This window comes from Falco biarmicus, chromosome 15, assembly GCF_023638135.1.
Source record: "Falco biarmicus isolate bFalBia1 chromosome 15, bFalBia1.pri, whole genome shotgun sequence".
In the NCBI taxonomy this organism is placed as follows: domain Eukaryota; kingdom Metazoa; phylum Chordata; class Aves; order Falconiformes; family Falconidae; genus Falco; species Falco biarmicus.
The window spans coordinates 12,685,963-12,713,457 of NC_079302.1; the positions used below are offsets into that span (position 1 = coordinate 12,685,963).

The following is a 27,495-nucleotide window of genomic DNA, read 5'->3' on the forward strand; positions in this document are numbered from 1 at the left end:
TCTTCATATGTGCGTGTGAGCATAGAGAGACAGTATGAAAGTTAAGGCTGTGGAAATGAGAACAAGACTCCAGAAGTACTATTCCTTCTTCTAGCTAAAGAATATTCAAAATATTTGGATTCTCAAAGGAGGGTGAGCAGTAGGTCAGGCCCCAAGGCAGGTAGAAGCCTTGTGGCTGGGCAGTAGTATGCTTGTTATTCAATCCTGATCCTTCTTCCCCAATCTGTTTTGAGTGGTGTTTTACCTTTCTGATGCCGTTCATTCTAAGCTCTAAATGCTTTTTATATTCCATTAGCTAAAATAATTAGCTCCCTCTGTAACTGCTCTCCAGCCTTTAATAGCAAAGAGCTAATAATAGTTGCTCTCTGAATCTATTGTGCATGTAGTCATCAACGTGAGGTCACACCCACGTTACTGGGTTACACTGTGTTGTGTTACACCAGTCTGAAGGGTTGGCCTTCCTAGTACTTGCATGCATCTCAAGTGGATTGAGAGGCATGATGCTGTTTCTGCTCAGTCCTGGAAATCCAGGAACACCTCCCTAACTGTTCAATGCCCCCATGATGTTAACTCCATGGGTGTGGTACCTTAAAAACTTCAATTCAATTCCTTTGAATGACAAATGCTGGTGTCTACAGGGACTGTGGGTAGTACTAGAACTCATTGAACCACTAAGTTAGGATTTCTTTTGCATGTGTCTCACTTCCTTTTGGGGTAAGAGTCTTGATATAATCTATTGTAAAACTCTTGTGGTTTCTTCTAAAAGCTTCATCAGTGTTGTGGTTTAAGCCCAGATGGTAACTAAGTACCACACCCCCACTGCCCCCCAAGGGATGGGGAGGAGAATCGGAAAGGAATGTAAAACCCTGAGGGTCAAGATAAGAACAATTCAATAACTGAAATAAAATAATGATAATAACAACAGTTATAGTGAAAAGGTGGGAGAATGGGAGAGGAATGAAATCCAAAGGGAAGGCAGGAAAGAAAAGAAGTGATGCACAATACAGTTGCTCACCCCCCACTGACCAATGCCCAGCCGGTGTCCGGGCAGCAGTCCAGAGCCCTGGCCAACCCCCTAGTTTATATACCGAACATGATGTCCCACCCCATGGTGTGGAATACCTCTTTGGCTGGTTTGGGTCAGCTGTCCTGGCTGTGTCCCCTCTAAACTTCTTGTGTCACTCCAGCCCTCTCGCTGGCAAGGCCTGAGAAACTGAAAAGTCCTTGACTTAGTTTAAACATCACCCAGCAACAACTAAATACATCGGTGTCCTATCAACTTTGTTCTCACACCACATCCAAAAAACACAGCACTGCATCAGCCACTAAGAAGAAAATTAACTCTGTCCCAGCTGAAACCAGGACAGTCCGAAATCAGATCGTTTGCACTAACTGTAGTGGTGTTTTGGCTCTGTATCTTGGAAGTCCTTTTCAAGATAGCAGGGCCACTTCCTGGATTGTGCCCACCAGTTTAAGGACTCTTCCTCTATCTGGAAGCAATTCTGATCTTTATTTTTTATTATTGGGTAATACACTTAGTGGAAGAGCAGTATATATAGCTTTTGAAGGATAAACGGTGCTCTTTAATTCATAGTAGTCTTATTAGCTAGTGTTGTTTACTGATGTGATCCAGGCTTAAGTCCATGATACAGATGTATATTCACTTGAGGTTCATATTTTTTTTAAGTCACAGTTCTCATCCTTATTGCCCTTTGATATTTTAGAGGTTGACTTGTTTAGAGTTTAACACCTAGCATTGTCTAGAAACTAAGTAGTTTTCAGACTTCCTACTCTTACACCTTTCACTGTTAAAGTTGCTATATTTTGGCCCTGCTTTTCCCTCTGTTAGGGGAAAGCACACATCACTTCTACATGTGAAACCATTGGTAGCATGTAAAATACTGGTGGTAACTATTGATAATTACCATAGCTCTTACTGTGGCAGATCTTCTAGCAGCTGTGGAGCTGTTTTCTGTCCATATAACTTCTGAAGGTGTATAAAGGTTGAGCTACGTTGCAGCAAGCCAGCCACTGAGAGTCTCCTTTTCTTTCCTTGAAGGAAAAACAGACTCAAATGAAAAAAAAACAGCACAGGCAAGTAGCTTTCTTCAGTCTCTTCTTGAGGAGTCACAGGCCATTAAGTAGACTTTCTTGGGCAGGAAGGAGCAGAGCTGTTATAAATTTACCTTTTGCTTGAACACCCATCAGCACAGAAGCTTCTGTGATCAAATGAAACAAAAGTAACTATCTTATCAACAGACAAACAGGAAACAAGAATTTCTGAATCTTTTTTTCTTTTTTTTCCATAGAGAGACTTTCAGCATTCCCTTGGTACCTCTTGGCCTCAAAGAAACAAAAGAAGTAGACTTTACACTCCCCCTCAAGGTAAATTGGAGAGACACATTTCAGAACAAGTAGTTAACAGAAGTAACTTCCATTTCAGATTTGTTTAAAGAAGCAGAAGTAATTTATGTACAAATTATTTTTTATTTGCCTCAAAACTGAGATCACAGTGTGTTAAAAATTAGCCACCAATTATTTGGGTCGTGCTCATATGTAACTAGGACAAGGAGTCAGAAGACGTTATAAGAAATACCACTTTGGAGACAGTAGAGTTAAACCAAAGAGAATAAAAATGCCTTCTACAGTTTTTGTTTCCAATAAGACTATTGATTCCTACTCTTAAGTGTGAAAGGAAGTAGTAATGAAGGTTTTACTCAACGTAATGGTGATATTCCAACTTGCACTAACTAGGTTAGTTCAGTTGGGAAGCAGTGTTGCAGCATTATCACTGCTTGCTTGTTAGCTAATACACTTTGCTGGCTGTTTGTGCCACCTTCTGTATTGTTTGGACTACTGTGTATTGTGCAATGTAGATTTTAATCTCATGGTAAACTATCTTCTATCACTGTAGCATTTGCCTCGGCTTTTACTTCTGCAGGTTAATCTCTGTGTTCAGATTGTGGTACCACTTGATGCCATTGCAGCTTTGTTAATTTAAGTGGAATTGCCCTAATATAGCTGACAAGAATTTGGCAGTCTCTTCTGTTAACAAGTTTTTATGGTCACTTGATTCTCTTGTTATTTTAGCTAACAGGGTTCATTTGTCCCTTTCAAAGCCACTAAGCGTTGCTGTTTTAAAACCCAACGGAGTTGATGTTATAGGTGTTTGGTTCCTTTACATCAGACTGAAACTTCTTGTCTTCAGATATCAAATAAAATTATTAGTTTAATTGTCTTTTTGTGGTCTCATGTTACTGTACTATTGACTGAAAGGGAGTAGACACCATGCAAATCACAACTGAATCTGTACTGTTTGCAACTGCAGAAAAAAGTTATTAGTTTAGGTTAATTTTAGATATTCCAGTTCTTTACTTTTTTTTTAGGACTTTATTCTGGAACATTATAGTGAAGACAGTTCTGAGTATGAAGATGAAATAGCAGATCTCATGGATCTGAGACAGGTAAGTTCAAGTAGGGTATACCATGAGGTCTTTTAATCTACAGTTGTAAATAACAACATTTGTATGGAACCAGCATATGCTATTATTGCTTATAACTTATCATACTCTTATTGACTTAATTTCTGAGATACGGAACATCAGTCTTCGTTGTCCAAGAGCTTTACAATTTGAGTAAAGAACAAGTGAAGAAAAGGATGAAGTTATGCAAAGTGATTGAGCTATTCACACAATTTTGTAAATCCTGTAAATCTAAGATTTGTCTTATTTTTACTTTGAGGTATTTTAATTTAGCAGAAAGAGTGTTGAAGTGAGTTTTTCTGGCAAAATATTGTAGTAGAATGGTGGTTATTTCTAACTATTGTTTGTTTCCTGTATTATACTAGAAATACAAACATTCTTTGTAGCTTTCATAAAATACCTACAATCTTTATTTAATTTTAGAGACTTGCCAGACAGATCCCCTTTGCTTAAAGGTTACGTGCTACTTGTGTGTAGCTGAAAAACTCTTGTTTGGAATGCATCCATATGGCCTTAAGCTTACTGTTCTCAGATTCCACACATTTCTATTGATATGCAGAAGTCCAAAGGAAGCAGAGCTTTAACCTTGGTGTTGCGGTATTCATCCTGTAACTTAACACAATATATTTTATTTTAATCTGTTGTATTTTAAGGCCTGCCGCACTCCTAGCCGAGATGAAGCTGGCATTGAGATGTTGATAAGCTATTTCCTTCAACTTGGTTATGTAGAAAACAGATTTTTCCCACCTACCAGGCACATGGGAGTTTTATTTACATGGTAAGTGTGTAGTTCATGTTTGTCTTCTCTTCTGTTTCAGAACACTGTTAACCATTAACTGTCTTCTGTTTAATTTGAAGCATCAGTGTGTTTCTTCCTACCTCGCTCCCTGCAGTGTGTGTTGTTAACCTTTTGGGGTTTTTTAGTGTTAAGAGTAAACCTGAATACAACACACCCTTTTCATGCTTAAGAGTGAAACAATTGGCTAGATTATGATTTGGGCTACAGGTTAGTACAAGGGGAAAAAGAGAGAAAATAATCTTCATTTTGGACAACTGCACATGTGTCCTTGACTCTCAGCCGTGGTGCATGAAGCAGATGGGGAATGGGTTACACCTTAGTTCTCCTCCTTCAATTTGTTAAGATGACCATTTGGACCAGAAAAGGAGGAGAGACTTAATTTATTATAGTGGAGTGTTTACTATATTTATGAGCAAAGTTTGACTCTGAATTCAGAGGTTTTATTTTTATCATGAAAAAGATTACTACCATGCAGCCAAGAGGAACTGTTAAATTTCTAGTCATAACTGCAGATAGAAATCTGAAAAGACAAGCTATGAAGGATTTGACCATGCTAATAGTTAGTATTTGGCAACATCTAAGTACAAGAACATAGCAGCACATATGGATGCTTCCCCAGTATACTGTCAGCCTCTGTGGTATTTCACAGGCACTTTTGAGTTAGATACAGTATGCTTATGGAGACCCTGCTGAAAACTAAGCCTCAGATAAAGCCGTTCTCTGGCTTGCAGCATCTAGATTGTCCTCACAGTATGGGATGGTATTTCTGTTCACTTTAATTTTCACTGTAGCATAACGATTACTAAGAATTCCACTTCTCTTTTGGAAAAACAGAATGAAAATATCTGTTGTTTCAATGGACTCTGCTAATTTTAACACTTCTAATATTTGTTTCCCAAGGTATGATTCCTTCACAGGTGTCCCAGTGTGTCAGCGAAATCTGTTACTTGAAAAAGCTAGCATTTTATTCAACATCGGAGCCCTCTACACACAGATTGGAACAAGATGCAATCGTCAGACCCAGGCTGGACTTGAAAATGCTGTTGATGCTTTTCAGAGAGCTGCAGGTACAAATATTCAAATATTGGGAAGGTCTTTATGCACATGTTCGTAATCTCACCCTGACATCCTCCATCACCAACTGACTTCATTACACAAAAAAGGAGGAATAGGGAAATTGAAGCCCACTGAAGAGCTGAGATGGCACTTTAATTCAAAACTCGGAACTGTAGTCTGAACATGCAGATAAAGACAGTGAATACTGTGGTTAATGATTAATGAACCGTAGTTCAAAGGTCCAAGTAATAGCCCTAACGTGAACTGCTTCACTGTTCATTCTTTGTTTCACCAACATAGCTGCTTTTACCTCAGTGATATTACATTGGCATAAAATCAGATTTAAAGGCTGATAAAGGGCTTAAAACCTAGCTTTCCTTATGGTTTCTGCAAAATTAATCTTACTGTGTTCTCTGGTGAAATTTGCAATTAATTGGAAGTTGACTATATTTTCCATAGGTTCCAAAGGCAGACAGATTCAAAATACTCAAGCTCTGTCCCAAGCAAGGAAGAATACAGATTCTAATAAAGGCAATCACATCCTTTGAATTAATTAACATGTTACAGAAGTTTTTGGTTTGGATTTGTTTGGGTTTTTTTTCCCAAGTAGCTTTTCTAATTTTTTTCTAAATGTCATCTGTGCTACACATAATGCTTAAAGACATGACCTGTGTAATTAATAGCTACTGTAAGATTTATTTTTGCACTAGGAATCTGTGGCTGTCAGTTTCCACTGTATGGGCAGTTCTATCATCTACAAACTGTGGACCACAGAGTTGGATTGTCATAAAACCCCTCTTTTGAATACACAGCCATCAAAAAATATTTCTTCATGCATTTATTAAATAAATTATTTTTCAGCCTTTGTATTTAATCTAAATGAAACTTCAATACTAAAATCAATCTAAAATCGATCAATCAATCTAAAAGAAATTTCTCCATTTTGCTGCTGCTCCTTCCATTTTGCAGATAAGAAATCACTGCTTTTCACTTCAGTGTATTTACAGAACAGAATTAATTCACAAATTGAAATGCATCATTTGCTACTACACTACCTTTGTAGGGCCCCAAAGCGACGTGCTCAGGAGGCATTTCATTGTACCTGTGCATGGCTCCGTAACACTGTTCATTATGTTGGTAGAGACGTGATATAGAGCATGTATTAACCATTTCTCTGCGCTGAATGGAAAATGTTGTACAGAGCTTACCCTCAACAAAGCTCTTGGTATGTATATACTTACGTGATAGGGAGAAATATGTTGAGAAAAAATAATATTTCCCCCCCTGCCTGTACTTTCAGTTCCTTTCAATAGGGCACTGCATCAGCACTTGGGATGTGCCTGGCAAGTTTGGGCTTGATTTTTTTTTTTTTTGGAAAAAAGGCAAAGATTGCCATAATTCAAATTTGTGTAAGAGCATATTAGTAAGTTAAAAGACAAAAGTTAACACAGAACATGAAAAACCTCTGAAACTGATAGTAGGAAAATACAGCATAACATGGCCAGAACTGAATGTAGTGGCAAGAACTAAGATAACAGAAGTTGAGACACTTGAAAAACCAGAGGTCTTATCATTAAGCTTTTGTAGTAGTATCAGCAATTAGCAGGCTAGTAGAACCCACTAAACCAGTTGGATGACATGCATACTTGAAGGTTACACTTCCATCCCTGAAACTGTTACTTAATATTTGCACTACAGTTAGTGTTTGTTTTTAATTGATAAATGATGGAAACGATTCATGCGTTGATAGAATCAAATGTCTAGAGCAGAATCTAATTTTACCCTATTAAATACACTGGTTTAGTTTACTTACAGGGATGGAACTGAGCTTTCATTTGGACACAGCAGCACTTAGCATCTGGAAAGGAGGTTCATAATTAACTACATTTATAAGTTTTTGGTTTTTCCTTCCATTCAAGTGTTCTATTTTCACCTCCTTATGGCTGCATAGACTTCTTTTTCTTGTCCTGTGTATAAGCCCTAGCCTACCACTTCCATATACGAGTCATGTTCAGTTCAGTACAGCTTTATGGTCAATCACAAGAACTGTTACAAGCAGATCTGAAGGTATTGCCCTTAAAATCTGCAGTTTCTGTTGCTCTTCTGAATTGTAATTTTGAGAACTGTGCCTGGAGATGTTTGATGGGAATGCAAAGCAAAACCTGTACAGTTTAATTTCTTGTGTACCAAGAATCCCTTCAAATTGCTGTTGTTCATTACTAGAAAGTATGCTCTCCATCTTTATCATTGTAGTACATGCTAGAAGTAAGTTCACTTGTTTCTCTCTTTGTAATGCTGACAAAGCCATTTTGTAATTTCAGGAGTCCTAAGCTACTTAAAGGAGACCTTTACTCACACACCAAGTTATGATATGAGCCCAGCTATGCTGAATGTATTAGTAAAAATGATGCTTGCACAAGCTCAAGAGTGTGTTTTTGAGCAGATTGGTCTTCCTGGAATACGCAATGAGTTCTTCACACTAGTGAAAATGACACAGGAAGCTGCCAAGGTAAAATAGGAGACTTAAAAGTCAGTCTTTAAAATAACTGTTTACAGTGCTGTGTTACTTGCTACAGCTTCTAGTAATACTAACAGAATTTATTAAACCTAAATGTTAACAACTGTTACTGAAAACCAAAAGTAACAAGGGACAGCTGACAACCTATAATGACAATCGCAACCTTTCAGAAGATTAAAACACAAATAGCTGCAGTCTAAGTATTATTTTAGAACTGTTGTGTTTTTTCTTTTAAATTCATCATTCATGAAGTTTAAACAGAAACATGCTGGAACACTGGGGCAGTGAACTTGCCAAAGCTTTTTTACAAGCTATTTATTGTATGCTCTTTCAAACAGTATAGATCTTGTCCACAGAACAACATACAAAAGGACAGTGTTGTTTGTGTAGTTCTCTGTTAAGTATTGAACACAACCTGTCTTATTTCCCAGCAGGTGGAGGTTATGCAAACTTAAAAAGCTGAAGTCCAAAAGAATAACTAAATTGTAACTGGGGGAGGACCCTGATGAGCAGTCAGTTGGTAGTTGCAGAGCTGTCTTGGGGCTTGTCTGAAAAATGGGAGGCAGGCTGTGCCCCAGAAGGTAGTGTTTGTACTTGATTGAGGTCACTGACATCAAAAATCGGGTATGCCAACAAGATATGAAGATGCTTCCTGAGCCATTTCAGAGTAGCAGATATATGATTGGTTCCATACTAGATAAATGGGCAAAGCTTTTCCTACCAACCCTGTAAAGCCACCCTGACCTGTCTGTAGGATCGATCAGCTGTAGAGGAAAGGTTTTTGGATTGTGTCAGTTTGGAGTTGTTTGATCCATTAAAGCAGCATTCACTACTTGACAAACCTATTTTATTTCCTCTGCATAAAGAATAGTAGCCCAGTTTTAAATAAGACCACACAAACTTAAGGCTAGATATGACTCCACAGTTTCAGAAGTGAAGCACAAACCTACTGTACAAGTAATATGCTTCACTCTTTTTCTCAGCAGGCTTCATGCAGTAAGATGTATTTGTATATTAAGAACTGTTAATTATATGGTGTTTTTATTTTAACTTTGAAGCCATATAGATTGAGTGACTTGGTTCATCTGTTCTTATACAGAATTTTTACTTTTCTTGTAAGGGAAAAATCAGAGATGGAATTTCAAATCTTCTCAAAACTTCTTTCCAACCCTTTCTAACCATCTCCCCCAGCCCCTCTTTGATGTGATGCACATGAAATTATCTTAAAGCTGAATATAATATCCCTTGCTTGAGCTCCTAATAAGCAATGTTACTTTATCATATTTCAATTTTGTGCTTTATTTTAGGTGGGAGAGGTTTACATGCTGGTTAACACTGCAATGAATCAGGAACCAGTGAAAGAGAATATCCCCTATTCCTGGTCTAAACTGGCACAGATAAAGTCAGACCATTACAAAGCGCTGGCACATTACTTCATTGCCACCATTCTGTGTGACCATGAATGTAAGAATCTTACATTTTCTATATATTCATGTAACTAACGTTAACAAACCATAAACAGTTATAATTTGGTCTATGAATAAGACTAGGAGCCAGGAATTTTGGGGTTTCAATATGTGTTAATTTGTGGCCATTTTCCCATTCAGATTTGAAGCCATGCTTTTTTGTTCTTTACAGAAGAATGTGGAAGTCCAATAAACTAATTTCTGCAGAAACAAAAGAAGTATTATACCCATTATATTCTACTGAATTGTTTGATTCTTGTCAATATGTTCTGGCATGTAAATATTATTTGGATATTGCAGATGATAAAACTGTAAAAGTCCTAAAAACTTGAAATTCCTATCAATATGTGTGTGTAAATATTTGACTGCCTTTGGAGAAAAGGTAGTAGCAATTACACAACGTTACACCTAAAGATGTGTAATGGTTAATGTTCTGTATCAATTATTCCAGTGCAGTCTGGTGATGATGAAGATCAGCAGGAGAAAGCCTTGTCACAGTTGTATGACTACATGCCTGAAGGATTGATAGTTCTCACCGTTCTAAAGGACAAAGTTCAGAGAAAACAATTGGGTAACTGCCAGATTCTCACAGCTACTAGATACAGTTTGAAAATAACCTCGTATTTATTGTCTATGGATGACAACCAACAATTCTGATTTTTTTCAGGGAAAGCACACTTACGCAAAGCCATTGTTTATCATGAAGAAGCTCTAAGAGTCTGTGGTCTATGCAAAAAGCTTCGAAACATCGATGTTCTTCAGGAGGTTCTGACAGTTGCACATAAGCGCTCACTTCTCAAATATGCTCAGCAAGAGACAGAAGATGACTTTCTCAGTCTAATCCAGGCTCCAGATATCCTTCGTAAGTGTATATAGCTAGAAATAGAGGGTATTAACCTTACATGTGTATGCTTTCATGGGGATATGCCTTTATATGATATATTTATACATATATAATATGCATCCATACATAGTATAAATAATGTACAACTTATATACTTTTGAGTTCAGATTCCTTGCATGTTTCCTCCATCACAGATAAATGAATTTCGTTACAGCTGCTTTACAATGTTTCTGTCTCTGGTCACATAATTTTCTGGGGTAGATAACAGTAATTACTTACAACTCAGCTTTTTTGGTGACTGTCTTGTGAGCTAGAAAAAATAGGGAAACTTTAAAAGCTAAAATCATATGGGGAAAACTAGTAACTGTCTCCTGTAGCACGAATCTTCTACTAGTCTAAGTTGTTAACTCACTTTGACTGCTATTGATTCTTCATATGATTAGTCCAGCACGTCCAACTGTTTCCTCTTTGGAAGCAGTGGGAAAGAATGAGCACTGGTTTTAAATATTTCTCAAAGGAAAATAAATTAAAGAGGAGAATAGCTTAGTTTTGTTTGGATGGATTGTTTTAAGTTTTCTGTATTGATACTATGAGCTCTGAAGGGATTTTTAAGGTGATTCAGATATTTGCCTTACAAATTCCCACAAAAAGTGAGCTTTTCTACAGCCTGGTAAGAATTTAGGAGAAATTTCTATCTAGCTTGGAATGCAAAAAAAAGTATTTTGTATGCCTTTCAACTAATACTTGAGAGAAAATGAATTTGTTCTTCTTTTTGTTTTAGCTAAAACAGAGCATAAAATAGAAACAATCGCTCCTCAGTTTTCCAAGGTGAAAGTTAAAGATTTCTTTCACAGACTGGTACGTAACATGCTAATACCAATGAACCTCTGTCATTTTGCTAGCAAGTATAAATTCATTCTAATGTGAGGGAAGGGACATGAGCATTTTAGCCTGAAAAAATGATCCTGTATTAACTGGGGGGGTTTGTCAGACGCTACTGGAGAGATCATTCGTAGCCTCAGAGGTGTAAGTCAACTTGAGACTAGCAAAGAATAGAAGTGCTATTGTAAATGGCTTTGCACAGCATTCGTTCTTGAAAACCTTTGTGAAAGTCCCATGAAGTTTCAATGGGTAATTGCATACAACTTAAAGGTGGGGAGAAACACAAAGTACTTGGAGACAGGCATGCAGAATGTGTAATGTTGCATGCTACAAAGCCGGTCTTTAAGGTGGCTCTGTGTATCAGTGGCCAAAGGGAACTGGGAGTTGCAGTTAGGGTCAGAATATGCAGTGTTTCACAAATCAATTTATCTTCTCCAAAATGGAGTAACATAGAACCTTAGAGCCTGCTGCAGCCAGAAGATTCTGCACACTTTTAACAGAGATCTCAGAACAACTTGGCATTTGCTGTGATCCCACTCTGTTGGAAGTATCACCTGAACAGTCATGAAATAGGGCTGAGCACTTCAGGGGATAGCTTAAACTTCTGGGATAAATAGCACTGCTCCATTTCAGTGGAAGTAGCTGGAAGTTAACCTGAGTAAAATCTACATAAGATGAGCTTAAAGCATTATAACTTAAAAAATGCAAATGTTTACTTACAAATAACAGTCATGTGCCTGTGGCTATGTTACTTACAGGGCCCACTGACAGTGTTCTCAGCCAAGCAGAGATGGACGGCTCCACGTACTATTCGCATCCACCATGAAGCAGGAGAGCTAGGATTCAGTCTTAAAGGAGGTTCACCAGTACAGATTTATTGTCTTGATCCAGTTTGCACTGCAGCTGTAAGTACATCGGTGCAATATTAATAATTGATCACCGGACTTGAGCATTCCAGTCTTTTAAACGTAACTGCAGCTTGTTAATACTGGTGCATGGCATATTTATTGGGTTCTCCTATACGTCAGTATAGTACAGTCATATAATCTGAACACATTCTGTGCTATATACACCTTAGGTGTTAGAGTACCTGTATCCCTGAGATCACATTAAACTAGAATTAATTTCTTGCCCTGTTCACACTTAATAGATATGAAGTCCCAACAATTTTTTCCCCCATCTAGTTCAGGAAGTTGTAAGGGATAAAGGCTTTAGAAAGTAGCAACAATAAGGATGAGGATCAGGAAGGCAAGGCAAGGTAGCATGTGCCCAAAGCAGCATGCAGTGATGAGCACAGTTCAGCTGTAGGAAAGGCAGAAGCAACTACAGAAGTACAAATAAAAATACTGAAGAAATGGAAGTAAAATCTGGAGAATGTATCTCATGGGGGACGATAGCATAGCAAAAAACAAGTTTCCTTTATTTAAGGAGAAAAGTGAAAAGGACATAGAAAGAGCCAGCATTTGAGATTACCATTGATAAATGTGATTCTGCCAACTCAAATAGGTAATTTGTGTACTCGAAAAGTTACCTGTTTCTGTGTTACATACACAATTTTATCCCACGTGTTTGGCTAGGCAGTGGTTTTATAGCATCTAAGAGGGAGATGCCTTTAGGGCAGATACCATGTGGTGACAAAAACATTTTGTGCATCTTTACAATTCCAGATCATAACCTTTGCAAAATTTTTTTGACAGTCGATGGGCCTAAAAGAAGGTGACTACATTGTATCAGTTGGTGGCGTGGATTGCAAGTGGCTCGGAGTGAACGAGGTGCTGGAAAAATTCAAAAGTGTGGGAGAGCGGCCCATTGAGATTGAGGTTATCAGTTGCCAGGATACAGCGGCATCTATGGTATGTAATGAGGCAAATGCGTTTTGCAGATTGGATATGTGAGAGTTTTTCACTTTCCTGGCTTCAGTCCCTGATTTGTGTTTACTTTCATGTAGTCGGATCCCACACCAGCAGTGAATATATAAAGTATTCAGGCATGTGTTCAGTTTTAAACAGTCTGTTTAAATCATCATGAGTTAGCAAGCTAAAGTACAGTCTTTGTGTGCATAAGAATATTTGGGTGGGTTGGTTTTTTTTGTGTTTTTTTTTTTTTTTTTAGTGGAGCTACTTAGATTAATTGCATTATAAATTCCAGGTTATATTTTATTTTTCCCCTAACTTGTCCCAGAGGATGAAAATATTACCCTGTTCAGCACTGGAAATGCCACAATGAAACAATAATGGAATGAAATAGAACATCCGTGACCATGTGCTTATTTTATATGTTGTTAACATAAATGATCTGTGACTTTTGTATTAGATCATAGATTAATGAATGTATTTTTTATTTTGGTGGACTTATAACTGTCTAGTCAGTTACTAAGCTGCTGTAGAAGCTTTAGACTGAGGAAAAATGATCACAAGATTAAAAAATGTTAAGCTCTAAATAACAAACTTATTTGTAGTGTGAGAGAACCTGTAGTTCAGCTAAATCCACTGCTTCATGCTTCTAACATTCCCTGGCAAGCTTAGGCACTGAAGTAGTGTTGCCTTAGAAGTGAGCAAGGTGCTCTTACTGCTGTTAGGTTTTTGTGTTTTAAGAAGTTAATTTTTCCTTATTGAAAATAAGGAGTTGCACACCTGCCATTCCAAGCTGCTACTGGAAACAAGAGGGTAGGGTATAATCAGGCTGCTTCAGGGCACAGCTGAGACAGAGAAAGCTGTGCCTTTCGGGTATCCCGAAAGACTGTCCCACAGTAGCTCTTGTCATAGTTGCAATTGACATGGAACCTGACCAAAGACAGCAAAAAAATCTTCCCTTCAGAGATCTGTGCAAGAACTACATATATAAGCTTTGTAGAGAGGTTAGTATATGTATTGTATAGTTACGCTAGAAGCCAGTAAACATAACTATAACACAACCCATGGAAAAGATTCACAAGTCCCTTTATGCTTTGCATAGCGTAACCTTGAGTCTACACGGGCAAAATACCAGAATCGCAGCACGCTGAAGGACCTTGTATTCAATTATGATGTCATTAGCACAGAAAACTTGCTGTAGTCTGCTTTGGAAAACTACTTGCACAGTAACCTTTTGTTATCGTCAAAATTTTTGACCCATTTTGGGTGACTGATTCTTGTAATGCTTCTCCTTTCCCTACAGCATAGTAAGAGTGCAACTTACTCTGTGGGTATGCAGAAGACATACTCCTTAATCTGTTTAGCCATGGAAGAGGATAAGACTGATCAGACCAAGAAAGCCCCACTGAAACTGCCTTTTCTAAGTTGGGGAACTAAAAATAGACAGAAAGCCGCAAGCACCCTCTGCCTGCCTTCAGTGGTGGCTGGAAGTTCTCCGATTAAGAAGAAGCTTTCTCCCTTCACGCTTCTGAATACGGAAAGTTCATTGTACTGAGTCTTTCAGAAGGATCTGTTAACATGACATTTTTCTTTACAATGTATTTAAAAAAAATGTCGATCAATTTTATCTTTATATAGATGTGTGTATAACTTCAGACAAATGCCAGTGACTTCATTTACTGTATTGAGCCACTATGAAGGTCAGAGGCTGCCAAAAACTGTAAAACTGAAGTATTTGAAGGTTAGAATGAAATGGTTTGGGAGATATGCAATAACAAGATGTAGATTATACAATGGCTTACATGAGGACTGGATTCCTTTGGAATTGCAAAACACTGTATTGTGACTGGTTTTTTATAACTGATAGATGGGAGTTATTTATTACAAACTTGATGCTGCATGCAAAACATTAGGGGACATGTTAAAGGATGATTTTGCTGTACAAGTTTAGAGTTCATAACAAATCACTTAACACGACTTCAAGGAATTATCTTAAACTACAGGTGGAGAGGATAACATTATTCAGAGAAACTAGCCTTGTGCCAAGGGGCAGTGTCATATAGTTGTTTTTACACAGAGACATTTGCTTTCTGAGAGTACTAGGTGTAGTCTACTGAATAGTTAAATTTAATTCTGGAAGAGAATTAGGCGGCTTAGAAGTCAAAAGATCTTTTGAACTACAAAAGGCTTTTACTCTGCTCCTTTTCTGATCTAGGCTACATTTTAAATGCCTGCCGATTCAGTTGTTAAACAGGCTTTACTCCAAATTTAAAATTATTTAACATACTTACCATAAGACTTGTATCTCATCATCTTGTTAAAATTGATAGCTGTGGAATAAATCTCAAAACTGACCTATTGCAGTGTATTGATCAAGAGTACATAAACTGTGGTGATGCTTTAAAATATGAGAAATGCTTGAGAGTCTTAAGTAGCAGAATTTCTTTATTATCACATCAGATAAAAAACCCAAATCAATATAAAACCATCCTCCTCCCCTTAGAACAATTAATGAGTAAGTATTGGCTATATATATTAAGGAGGGAGAGAAAAAAATTAACTGAGCATTTCTGTGAAATTTTCTATTTTATGAAATTGAAATTAATTGAAAATTGCTAACACTGTAGTGTTAGTTAGCATTTGCCATCTACAGAGTAGATATATGCTGTTTGATACTCAAAACTTAAAATATGGGGACAGTTTGCACCTGGGTGTAAACTTTGAAGTTGTCATTTATTTTTAGTTTCTTACATAATAGGTGTAAATATGTTGATGACACATATTTAAGAATAAAAATCAGATGCTGTTATTTAGTAGTAGCTTTTTGATTCTGCTACGGCTTGGATGATACAGCATAATTTAGCGCTGGCATACCTCTTGCATGTTTCTGTATTGTTGCTTACAAAGAACTAAGAAACTGTCTTTCTTAAAAGTTTCTAAGTTCCTATATTATGGCCTAAAACGTGCTTCCTTATAAAAAGTGTTAACATATTACAGAGCTTCCCTACAAAGGTTACAGAAAAAAAAAAAAGTAAATTACTTGGACTCACCTATTGTTAGTAGGTATTCTTCATGTGTATTTGTAGCAGCACTTTTTTCACACACAAGCAGCAGCAGTCATACACTGATACACAAGACCCTGCCATACAATATTTTATACAGAAGATATTTACTCTGCATATATGGCTAAAATGACTATCCAGCTAATGAAATCTTTAGCACCATCACATGAATTGCCCTTCCAGCTCTTCACGTCTTCATGCCTGCTACGATAGTCTTCCTGCAAAGATCTGCCTGTTTAATTAACCTTTCATTCCCACCATCACGCTTGCTTGTCCTTGAGGAAACGTTTTGGTAGGGGTCTTTTTTTATTTTACACACCCACCCCTGCCCTCAATTCAAACCAAAATTTGGCCTTCCTAAGTGCCATACAGCTACATACTTACTATTTCCTGTCAGCTAACTAAAGACTCTTTCTACACTGACTGGTAGCTAACAGCTAACTTAAGGCAAATATTAACTTCACAGCAAGTTACAGTCTTGCTCAGACCACAGGAGTACTTGTAACAAGTTTCTATACACAACGATGTATAGGGCTATAAAGCCCTAATCATAAAGGTTTCCAATAGATTAGTATGGATGGAATTATAAGCTCAACTAATTGTTACTACTTTAATTGAACTTTATTTAATGCACTGAACAGATGGCCATTTGAAATAGTAAAAAGGTGTTTGCCTTGCAACATCAACAGCCATGTACCTTTAGATGTGAAATCCAGTCTCCATAGCAAAGTGACACAGTCTAAGAGGAAATAAAACCTAAACAGAGTTTTATAAAGAAGCTTAAGCATTCCCTAGTTGTAAAGAAAGTATCTTTTCCTATAGTTCTAGAAATTCTGTTTATTATTCAGTTTATTATTCAGTAAATTAAATGTTTATGACCAAATTGCAAGTGTATTTTCATCCCGAGTATGGAATCAGTGTAAGTAAACAGGTCTATCTGCTGACCACTCTAACCGGCAGATGAGATTGATTACAGAGGTGCCAAGGTTCTAGTATTTGCTTCTCTTTAGTGTACAAAAGCGCATTGAAAAGCCTGTTCCACTCCCTGCCTGCTGTGATCCAAAGCCCAAGTAGTAGCAAAGCAGCTTTTCACATACCTCCTTAATGGGTACGTAAGGCAAAAGGCAATTTTACCCTTACTAAATAGGATAATATAATTTAAAATAAAATGCAAGATGTCAGTAAAACCAATCATCTTCATAAGTAACTTTTGAAAAGGATACTAGATGAACAGGATTAATTATGAATTTTGATCAAAGCTTCCCACATTATTTTCTTTGTAGTGTATAGTATACTTGCTATAATTAATGATTATAGCTGATAATCTGTCAAAATATATTGTAATAGATTATCATTATCCCAAACTATATTCAAAAGTGCAACATGAAGATTTTGGATATTGGACACAAGGAAATAAATTTGGTAACACCCTGTGAACTGAAAAAGAAACCAGAAAAATAAGCTAGTTTTAAGCCAAAGATGTATACCAGCTGGAGTTCCTTTAGGAAGTCCTAAGAATCATAAATCAAAGATACTACTATAAAGCAAGGTATGCTAACTCAGTTACTGAGAAGGTAACACCACTCCCATATTAACAAGGTGTTTATTTCTGGAAGACAAAATCAAGCAACTTGCTTTCAATTTTTTTTTTCTGTGGATGCTGAGAAAAAACAGCTTTCTCTCTGTTTTTTGTACAAGATAAATGCAAAACACTTTACAGCCCTCTTTTCAAGGCAGTTTTCACAGCTCGATCGACTTAAGCAGAACACATGTAAAGAAGCAGCAGCAGAGTAATAATCTAAACAACTAGTCAATACACTCCAGTTGTTACCCAGGATTACAGAAATCACTGTCGTATGTGATTATTAAAAAAATAATTTTATAATTCACAAGAAACACAAACAAAAAGGTTTGTTTTCCAAAACGGCACTACCCATGCATGTCAGGAACATAAAAAGGTATAAATCTGTTGTGCTACTGTTTGTCCAACTACCAGCTCAAGCTCTTTGACAGATGCATTGCATAGACGGTGGAGGCTTCCAAACTGTTGCAGTAAAAGCAGAGCTTTTGTTTTCCCAACTCCTGGAATTTGTTGAACCGTCCGAAAGAGTGATGGCTCTGCCAGCTGAGAACATTGCTTCCGAAGAAAGGGGTTACTACTGTGATCCTTACTTTGTTCCCGGACCTGAAGAAAAACAAAACCGTATGTGACGCTGAGTGCCCTCTGCTGGAACTCTGGTTTGGGTTTTTAAAATAGTTTCTTTCATCTCAGAGGAGCTCATCACTAGGAAGTTTTAAAAACAAGCTCTCTCCTTATGCGTGTGCCCTTATTAAGAATTTTGATGCAGATCCACAACGTCTCACTAGGAAAAGAACAATTTCTTAATATCAACCATGAACTAAAACAATGATTTTGTCCTCCTTTTGATGGAATCAGATTAAGAGAAACAACTTAAGAACAGTTTCCCCAGCCTGAGACAAAGCAAAATCTCAAGTTGGTTTTGACAGAGGCCTTGAGTGAAGATTGCTTAACGCTATCCAGTGACACCTCAGTGCAAAATCACATTAAAAAAATCCAGTATGATATCCTTCGATTTTTTCCCCTTTGTTCCCAAATGAGCTCTTTTTACTGAGCTATACTATCATATTCCTACTGCAGGATACTTATTCTGTGCATTCAAACAACAAAATACGTTGTGTGCCTTTTTAAGATCCCAGTATTCTTTCTGAAACAAGTGATGATTGTGGGAAAAGAGGTAATTCTCCTCACGTCTTGTATTTTAATAAAGGTTTGTCCACTACCATAGAAACTTACTAGCTGAGTAATAAGTTGAGAAGCTTCTCCTTGATTTCCTACAGGAAGCAACACCATTCCAAGTTCTAGCACAACAAACTTTTGTACTGCTGAGAAGTACTGATCACTTATTTGGGTTTTCTCTACAATTACTATTCCACTGAGACTGCTGGCCTGTATTGAAAGGAAAAAAAGAAGACCTCGTTAATGACAAACTGATGAAATGCAACAGAGAGAAAATGCATCAAGTATGAGCTGCCTGAAAGCAAATCACAGGAAGAAAAGAAGTTGCAGCAACAGTACTGAGCTTTAATACAGCATTATTACACAGCTGCATAATTTTTTCAGTTTTCAAGTGGAGCTAAATTTCTGTGATAATTGCCATTAGAATTCAAAAAATAACACAAGAAGCATGGAATAAACAAACACCAATGCAAACTTTTCCTTTTCTCCTTACGTACTACTTACATTCCTAAACCGAGCCAATCTTCGTTTGAATTCATCCCCTGCAACCAAATCTGCTTCAGAAATATATAAAATGCAAGTTCTGTTTGAAAGATGAAAATCCACAAGTCCCAAGCCATCTTCAAAGATGAGTCTAATTTTCCCTTAAGGTGACATTGTTGAAAGAAAAAAATACAGTAGTTAAAAATATACTAATAATTACTTCACAGCACAACCTTTCTAACGTGTCAATAATACTAGTGACTCCGCAACAAACTTCATATTCTTTAAAAGCTTTTCTTGTCTTTAAGCAAAATTGGTACAAGCAATCCAAAGTACCCTGTGATGCCTTTAGTAATGCCAATTAATAGCACTTCCAAACTACAGATCTGAAAGTGCCATAGCTTCTCAGTAAACTCTGGACTTGAACAAAAACATCACAAGCTATTCTGGAAGGATCACCTTAATTTAGTTTGCTGTGCCAACAGATGATAGCACAGTCCCAGTACCCATATAAATTCAAGTGACTTCAGTGGAGATGCGTACTCACAATAACCCCACTGCTGTGGTCCCCAAGAAGCAGATACTTCTGCTTCTCTGCAGTGCTCAGCATCTATGCAAATATGACTGCACTGATCATGCGGATACCAAACAGACAAACAGGAATTTTCAGCCTGCTAATACAGGCTGTATGACAAATATGGAACCAGTCAGGCAGCGTAAAGCACATTCCAACTAATCTTAACAATACTGGGTGATAGAGAGGAATGCTTCACCCGAATCGTTTTGCCTCTTCCAATTTGTTTGTACTTACCTTGTAGCCTTTGGGCTATCTCTGACCCTCTCCACTTCTCATTTCCAATTACATGCCCATAAGGGACAGCTATAGATCCTGCTGACACAGTAGAGTTTGCTTTTGTTGTCATCAGGCTTCCTTGAAATCTTTACTTCATTAGCAGTTACACCCTAGAAAGAAATGTGGAAGACACTAATACATTTTATAAACCTGTTCCAAACCTGATTTTATGATTGGAATTTACAACATCTAATACTCTGTAAGAGTATTCTTCCTCCCCAAAGCTACCTTTGTTACTGTAATACATCAAAATTGGTAAGCAACTCTGTTCTCTTCAATACAGGGTGTTAGCTTGCAAATTCCACTCCCAACCTTGCCAGTCGATCCGAAACCCACCCGAGTTAAGACACGCAAATGGTGAAAAAACCGCACTGCCTTTCCTGCGCCTTCATTCAGCCTTGAAAGCCTGCTTCAGTTACAAAGCTGACTCCAGAGGCACCTCCAGCCCTCAGCTGGCAGAAGTCTCCAGACGGATTATTACAAAGAGAGATTACCGTCAGGTTTACCAGCTTTCTGCAGTGTTCTGACTTTAGGAAGAGACCGGAATCTTGGTGGCTAAGGCATGCTGTAATGAGGAGAGCCACAGACCAGCCGGTACCCACGCAAACACTGCCCCCCCCGAGCCACATCCTGCAGCGGGGCCCGCTCTGAGAGGAGCGGGGGACGGCCCCAGGGGTGGCCCCGGCGCCCCGCCGACCTGCCTGACGAGGCTGAGCTCCGTCCCGGGTGCTCCGAGCTCCGGCGGTCGCAGTCCCTCAGCCGGAGGACGCAGCGCAGCCCCAGCAGCGGCGAGATCCCTCCGCCGCCTCAGGAACGGCGCCGGCCCGCAGCTACCGCCCGCCTCAGGGCGCGCGCCTGGCTGACAGCGGCGCTGACAAATAGGAAGCGAGAGCTCCGCCGGCCGCCAGCGAATGAGGAGGCGGGGCGAGCCCGGCCTCGCCACTGGTAGGTTGCTAGGGCCGGGGTGGCGTGAGTAAGACGCGTGCTGACTGGGGGGGCGCAAGCCCGCAGCCAATCCGCCGCGCTTTTGTTACCAGGCGGGTCGCAACTGGAAAGCGTCCGAAGCGGGGGGACTGTCGTCGAGAGGCAGCGGCACAGAGCCGTCCCCTACCCGGTCGCGATGCCGCTCCGTTTCTGGAAAAGGCGGAAGGACTTTGTGAGTACGGGTCTGTCCAGGGCGGGCCTGCGCCCCCGGGAAGCAGGGCCAGCGGCGGGGGTCCCTCGGGGGGGGTTCCTCGGGGCGGGCGGCCGCGCCCTGCGGTTGACGCCGGCCATCGCTGAGCACTTTGAAGTGAATAACGGAGAGAAAAATAAATCCTAAGCGAAGAAAAGAAGGCGCCCGGACGCCGGGCGCTCTCCTTTTCCTCAGCACTGGGCTTGTCTGCCTCCCCCAGAAGCAGCCGGCTTGGTGGGGCGGTGTGGCCGGCGCCCGTCCCCTCAGGGCGGCCCGTGGGCGCTGGCGGGCCCCGGGCGGGGGTGCCGCTCCCTCCTTTCCAGCGGTAAAGAGAACTGATAGAAGTTCTTAGTGAAATCTCAGAGCAGGCAAGGGTTGTAGGCTTGTCAGTAGCGGTGTGGATATTGTCCTCTAACGTACTTGAAGTAATTGAAGGGGTTTTTAGTATTACAGTGAAAATAAACTATTGATCTTCTGTTCTTGCCTTTTGCTGTGGGCTAGCAGCCTTTTACCTCAGCTATGTTGCCTGGACCCTAGTAAGACCTCTACAGTCAACAGCCTTTAGTAAACAAACTGGTGCGTGCCAGACAGATTTGCGTAATTAAGGAGCAGTACGTTTGCAAGATATGACCCAATAAAAAGACAGCCTTTGTAATGCACCATTTAGTTATTTGATGCACCTTCCTGTAAAGACACCAATATTTCCCAGTTCATCTGTTTATTTTATCCTGCTGGAGAAGACAATTAAAGAATAATTGAAAAAAAATCTCTGTAGCAGAAGTAGCAGAAACATAGCCTTTTTTCTCTGTTAAAAAGTAGTATCTGTCTGAAGGTGATGGACTTCATTGTGACATAGTATTTTCTGATGCCTAGAAAGGCAGCGGGCACAAATTTAAACATAGAAAATTCAACTTAAACATAAACATAATAATAATAAAAACACTGTGTGGGTGGTCCTTAATAGTTTTTAAAAATACTGTGAGTGTGATACAACACTGGAACAGGTTGCTCAGGGAGGTCTCTGGGGTCTCCAGCCCTGGAGATACTCAAAACCTGACTGGACAGGATCCTAGGCTGCCCTCTCTGGTAGACTTAGGTTGACCTTGCTTTTAGCAGGGACTTGGACAAGACAATCTCCAGAGCTTCCTTCCAACCTCAACTGTTATGTGATTACAGTCAAAGTACTTTTTGTAGGGAACTATGGTCCTAGTTTTCCTGAGTTGATGTTTAATGTTATCCTTTAAAAAAAAATTGTTGGGTTTGCTGATAAAAATGCATTAGGATTTTTTTTCTTTTATTCAGGTTGAACCTTTGACTGCAAGACTTGTTTAGTGATAGTTTTTTTCTTCCATCTCATACTACTATGGCTGAGGATTACTTCTGACAGACTCTTTCTACAAGAAAGGGACTAATATTGTTACTCTGAAGCAGGGTTCAAATATTTTGAAGAAAATTAATTACTAGTACTCCTTTTTTCATGTGTATATATACAGGAAAAACCCAAACTTGAGTAAGTTAAAATTCTCTTTTTGCAGACTGTGATATAGTGGGTGGAAAACCTACATTCATGGGTCATGTAAATTACATTTCTAACCTTCATTAGTAGCTGTTCATACATGTTAAAAAGTTAAAATTGGAACCATTTCAAGTCTTCTGTTTACATTAATTGCATGTAATTGTTCTTCCTTTTTGTATCATTTTACATTGTGAGTTTTTGTGCATGTTCAATTCTGTTTTTTCAATTGTGATTCTTAAAGTCATTGTCAACTAATTTTATTTTAAATTGTTTAGAAACATATAACTCATGGCCTGATCCCTGCTGCTACCATAGCTCCTAAACCTGCAGTTCCCTGCACCCCTTCCCCTTGTAGTCCAAACCCTCCTCCAGAAGGGCCCAGGTAGGTTTTGAGTTTTGTTTGGTTTTTTTGGCTTTGTCAACTACAATAGCATACTAGAAATGCATGATTAGAAGAATTGCATGTCCTTGCTGCAGTGTTTACGTGAACCTTTTCATAAATAGAACATATTTTTATTTGGAGCAATTCCCTTCTTTGAACTTTAAAGATACTTATTTTTCTCCCACTCCTAAGCATGCTAAATAATTAGGACAATGACCGTCATGAATAAGTAATTTATTATAAATCTGAGTCAATTAAAGACAAATGGACTATTTAAAGTTAGGACTATTTTTAATTTGGCTGCTATGGTAGAGTGTAGGACTGTGCAATACCAGTACCATGACTCAGGAAATTTTAACTCACCAGAAAAGCCTAAATTAAATGTGACTAACATGCCATTTTTCATTTTATTGCATATTAAAGAAAGCAGGGACTTAAAAAAACTGGCATGTAAAACCATGTTGAATTGGATTTGAGTTAGCTCTATAGACAAATTAGATAAAGAGAAGATAGAAATTTATTTTTCTTTTCATTTGTAGTTTCTTACAGTTATTCTTTTATGTTTTCTCTACATTTAGTTCAATTCTGGTTGTTTTCTGTGGTCTTTCTAGGGTCTGTAACATTCCTACTTAATCGTGGTTCATTTCTTCTTCCTTTTTGACCTCCAGTTATTGTCATTCCTGTTACAGTCCTCACCATTTCTCTCCTTTCATCTTTGTTCCTACTTCTTTCTTCCTTTTCATCTTACCTTCTCTATACTCCGCAGCATCCTATCTACTAATGCTTGCCCTAGGTCGTGGCGTGCCAGCATTAACGGCTTCAGAATTATCAGTAAAAGGTTCAGAGTAGGGAATAATGGAAACTAAGAGCTAGAATAGCAGAACATGGAACACTTTCAAAACAATGCCAGGTAGTATTGTTATGGCTAAAGTGAATGCTAAGTACTGTAAATTATCAGTGTCAATTTTGGGAATGTGACTCAGTATATTCCATGATTTTCATGCATGTGATTTGGGAAAACCAATAGGTACTGTACTTTACTCTTAGATAGTTGTGTTATGATAGCTTGCCCAGTTTTGTGCTTTACTTTGGGAGTTAATAGTTTATAACCAGTCCCTTAGCACTTCAGTAATGTTTGTGCTTGTTAATTGTGAACATTTTGCTTTGCTTAAATAGTGAAGACATTTTGCAAAGGAAAAAAATATGAAATGTGGAGCACAGAGAAGACTTTTAAGTATTGTTTCATTGCTTTATTCTGTTTTCTTCCAGATCTGCTCTAGCAGCAGCTGTCCTTTCAGCAACGCTAACAGGGCGCACTACTGCTCTTCCTCTGCCTTTGCAGAAGTCTGAAAATTATTCCACCTGTGTGGAACAAGAATGTTTTGAACCTTATGCGACAGTTGCAGACCTTAGAATGGGGTAATGTATACTTTCTGGTTTGGTATCTTATCTTAGAAATAGAATCTGTCAATACAATTTTACCAAAGAGTTAGAGCAAACTGCTGTTGTTATAGCCACTTACTTCTTTCTCATGACATGGTAAATTAGGTCCGGTGTCTACAGTTCTTAATCCATTTCTCATAAAGTGATGTCACATATAGAGTCATCATTGGGAAGGAGAATTGGATCGTACAGCAGTCACAAGTAAAACGATACATTATTTCTGCCAAATGATTATCAGTTATACAAACAGGTGATCACTGCGGAATCATCTGAATTACGTCTGATATTACCTGTGTGCTAGATAATTATTTGAGACTCTCTTTTGCTGTAGAATTAGCAACCTTCTATCTCTTACCTGACCTTTTCTTTAAGATAGAGAAGAAAATGTAGCTCCAGTGTTAATCATCTTATTTTAAAGCATATGCATAGGCTAGATTCCATGTTTGCAGCTAACAGAAGCTTAGATGTCTGTGTGAGCTGTTTGGACTTGTGTATATTGTAAGACTGATGGTTGTTCACTAGCTTGTGTTTTTTTGGAAGAGTAAGCAATATAGAAAGCAGTTTAATGCCTGTTTCACTTGCAGGCCCAACTGGAAACTTGATGGCAGCGACAGATCTCCTGTACGGTCCCCGGAAATACTAGGCTATTATGATGAGGATGAGGACACGGATACCCATCATTTTGATGCAGATATACAGTCACAGTCCAGCTGTCAAAGTAATGAGAAAAAGGGAGAAAACTTTAGCACCAATGCTATTTATGCTATTCCCTGCAAAAAGAAAAAGGTAGGATTTTCAAAGGCATTAATTCCTTTACCATAGTTTAATACATTAATGCAAATATTTAATATTTCTAAGGCTTTTCATTCTTTTCTAACTCTTCAGACATTTATTCAGTTTTTATTTCACATGGTTTTTGTGGTTCATTTACTCCTGCATGAGATGGGTTTGTTAGTTGATCCTCAAAGATTGCATATTTGATTATTAGGAGCCTTTTCTTACTAGGAAGACACGGGCATTGTGTATAATGATTGTGCATAATTTCGTCTTGTAAAATGTCCAATATGTTATGTTCAGTATGATACTTAGTAGGTTATTTATTAAAAGCACTAGGCATTTTACTTCTAAATGGTGAAAGCTTAGTTAATGATTCAGTATCGTGCTAACAAGCAGGGACCTATATAGAGACGGGGAGACTCGGAATCAAACAAAATAAATTACCTTGTTGTCTTGAAGACCAGTGGATTTCTCTACTTTAAAACAATCCAAAACTGTAACCAGCAATGAGCAGCTTAATACTCTCCTAAGGCACATTTCAAGTTCAGTCCAAAATGATACAAAAATTTAACAAACAGGAAGAAGTAACTGACTAGTAAAGAGGCAGTAAAATGCTATGTTCATGAAAGAAATCAGAAAAAACACCCCTAGGTGAAGAGATAGTAGTCAGTAAGAGGAGGGAAGGGGAGGGAAAAAAGGGAGTGAGTGGAGTATGTGGGACACTGGTATGCAATGAGCAGGGGAAAACCAGTGAAGACAGTGTCAGCAGTTGTTCATGAATCCCTCAGTGCTGTGACATAGTAGATAAGTGGTTGATCTGTTATTAAAAGCAAGTTTAGATAGGACACAGCAAGCAAGCAAATGTAGAATAATCTCACAGACTCCTGTGACTGAATAAGGTGACAGGGAATATTTGCTCTATGAACTAAATGACTGTCATAGTTTCCTACCTGCTGTTGATTGTTGTAAGGTTTAGATTTTATTTACATAGAGCCCTAAAACAAAACAAAAGTATGTAATTTAATATCTCAAAATATTGGAGTACAATTCTGAGTGTGACTGGGACATTAGTACACTAAAGTTTTCATACAGTATGGGCTATTTTAACAGTGTTATCATGATTTAGATAGGCTTGTCTTATTTCTACATAGAAAGAGTTTCCACCATCTCCTAGTACAAATGCTGACAAGAAGGAGGTGCCTTCTCGTGAAACTGAGTTTCAGGTGCTGGTGAATGAATCAGATGTGCAAACAGAAGGTAAAGAAACTTAAGTCAAAATGCCATGCCTTTTAATACCGTGGGGAAAAATATTTTTAAATAACATAAATGTAATACAATTTGATAATGAGATATTCCTTTTTTTTAAAGGGGCAATGAAATAAATGCTACTAAATACTTAGCTATTTCTAGTACTTACAGAAAATTTAAAAACTGCATAAAGAGGGAAGATTGGTCTAATATTCACTGTATAACTGAAACTCCTAAACATCCACTATTAGCCAGTCAAAAAACAGAGGAGGGTAAAAAAAAGGTTTTGTGGAGTCTGTCTTGTCTAGTACTGTTATTCTCTACTATGTTTATATTGATATATGTGCCAGAATCAACCCAGTTTATACTAGGTTTGTTTATCCTTACTACAGAAGTTGTGTTCTTGCCATCTTTTAAGGTCTGGGCCTTAGAATTGTATATTAGGTCACAGAGGAGAGTTCTGACGGAATAGAGATCTGAATATGATCATTGGTTTCAGGTTATCACTCTCAATGTTGAATTGTTAAGCTTCGCAAATAACTTTGTGGCGATAATTTCATTAGATGAGGGACATTTGGTTCATAGCTGAACCTGTCATTAAGCTATTTTTTTGAACAGTAGAATATTGTGGAGAAAAAAATTGAGGCCAAGACCAGTCTGCCTGCATAGGAGTTTTATTGCACAGTTGTCTTGTCCATTATTCTAAAATCATGAAAACAGAAAATCAGAATTTGTTCCAGAGCTGCAAAATGTAGTTTTTACAGAGGATGGCAGCATTCTAGTAGCTGTTGGATAAGAAAGAGGAAGCAGAACTGAGACTGTTTTTAAAAATTGTCTTTTTAAGTTTTATTCATGTTGCATTCCAGTGTTGTTTCAGTGGAGTTATTTTAAAAGCTTTA

General features: G+C 38.3%; 3 protein-coding genes across 7 annotated transcripts in view; 2 read left to right on the forward strand and 1 right to left on the reverse strand.

Moving 5' to 3' along the window:
• The window catches only part of RHPN2 (rhophilin Rho GTPase binding protein 2), a 30,844-nt gene extending 15,135 nt beyond the window's left edge, over positions 1-15,709 (forward strand). For both annotated transcript variants that reach the window (XM_056360882.1, XM_056360883.1), the window contains 12 exons: positions 2,310-2,385; positions 3,387-3,464; positions 4,136-4,260; positions 5,182-5,348; positions 7,659-7,846; positions 9,163-9,319; positions 9,773-9,892; positions 9,989-10,183; positions 10,947-11,023; positions 11,806-11,952; positions 12,745-12,900; positions 14,204-15,709. In XM_056360882.1, coding sequence (XP_056216857.1) covers positions 2,310-2,385; positions 3,387-3,464; positions 4,136-4,260; positions 5,182-5,348; positions 7,659-7,846; positions 9,163-9,319; positions 9,773-9,892; positions 9,989-10,183; positions 10,947-11,023; positions 11,806-11,952; positions 12,745-12,900; positions 14,204-14,455 — 1,738 coding nt within the window. In that variant the 3' untranslated portion in view covers positions 14,456-15,709. The remainder of the gene's footprint in view (positions 1-2,309; positions 2,386-3,386; positions 3,465-4,135; positions 4,261-5,181; positions 5,349-7,658; positions 7,847-9,162; positions 9,320-9,772; positions 9,893-9,988; positions 10,184-10,946; positions 11,024-11,805; positions 11,953-12,744; positions 12,901-14,203) is intronic.
• A 1,837-nt stretch (positions 15,710-17,546) lies between these two features.
• FAAP24 (FA core complex associated protein 24) lies at positions 17,547-20,916 on the reverse strand. Of its 3 annotated transcripts, none has more exons than XM_056360885.1 (5): positions 20,393-20,916; positions 20,015-20,166; positions 19,225-19,364; positions 18,778-18,930; positions 17,547-18,147 (listed from the first exon to the last, which is right to left on the reverse strand). In XM_056360885.1, exons 2-5 carry the CDS (start codon positions 20,124-20,126, stop codon positions 17,905-17,907), a joined length of 648 nt encoding a protein of 215 aa, XP_056216860.1. In that variant the 5' UTR covers positions 20,127-20,166; positions 20,393-20,916; the 3' UTR covers positions 17,547-17,904. The 3 variants fall into 3 exon arrangements, with proteins under 3 accessions (XP_056216860.1, XP_056216861.1, XP_056216862.1); XM_056360886.1 differs by having other exon boundaries at positions 20,754-20,915; XM_056360887.1 differs by lacking the exon at positions 20,393-20,916 and adding an exon at positions 20,285-20,364.
• Positions 20,917-21,097: 181 nt separating this feature from the next.
• The window catches only part of CEP89 (centrosomal protein 89), a 35,481-nt gene continuing 29,083 nt past the window's right edge, over positions 21,098-27,495 (forward strand). For both annotated transcript variants that reach the window (XM_056360911.1, XM_056360912.1), the window contains exons 1-5: positions 21,098-21,212; positions 23,022-23,128; positions 24,398-24,547; positions 25,156-25,357; positions 26,500-26,605. In XM_056360911.1, coding sequence (XP_056216886.1) covers positions 21,177-21,212; positions 23,022-23,128; positions 24,398-24,547; positions 25,156-25,357; positions 26,500-26,605 — 601 coding nt within the window. In that variant the 5' untranslated portion in view covers positions 21,098-21,176. The remainder of the gene's footprint in view (positions 21,213-23,021; positions 23,129-24,397; positions 24,548-25,155; positions 25,358-26,499; positions 26,606-27,495) is intronic.

Coding starts and splice junctions, on each gene's coding strand:
- FAAP24 (XM_056360885.1), bottom strand. CDS start 20,126: ATGACAACAAAAGCAAACTCTACTGTGTCAGCAGGATCTATAGCTGTC. Junction 19,365..20,014: donor GATAGCCCAAAGGCTACAAG/GTAAGTACAAAC, acceptor TGTCACCTTAAG/GGAAAATTAGACTCATCTTT. Junction 18,148..18,777: donor CTCAACTTATTACTCAGCTA/GTAAGTTTCTAT, acceptor GTTTTTCTTCAG/GTCCGGGAACAAAGTAAGGA.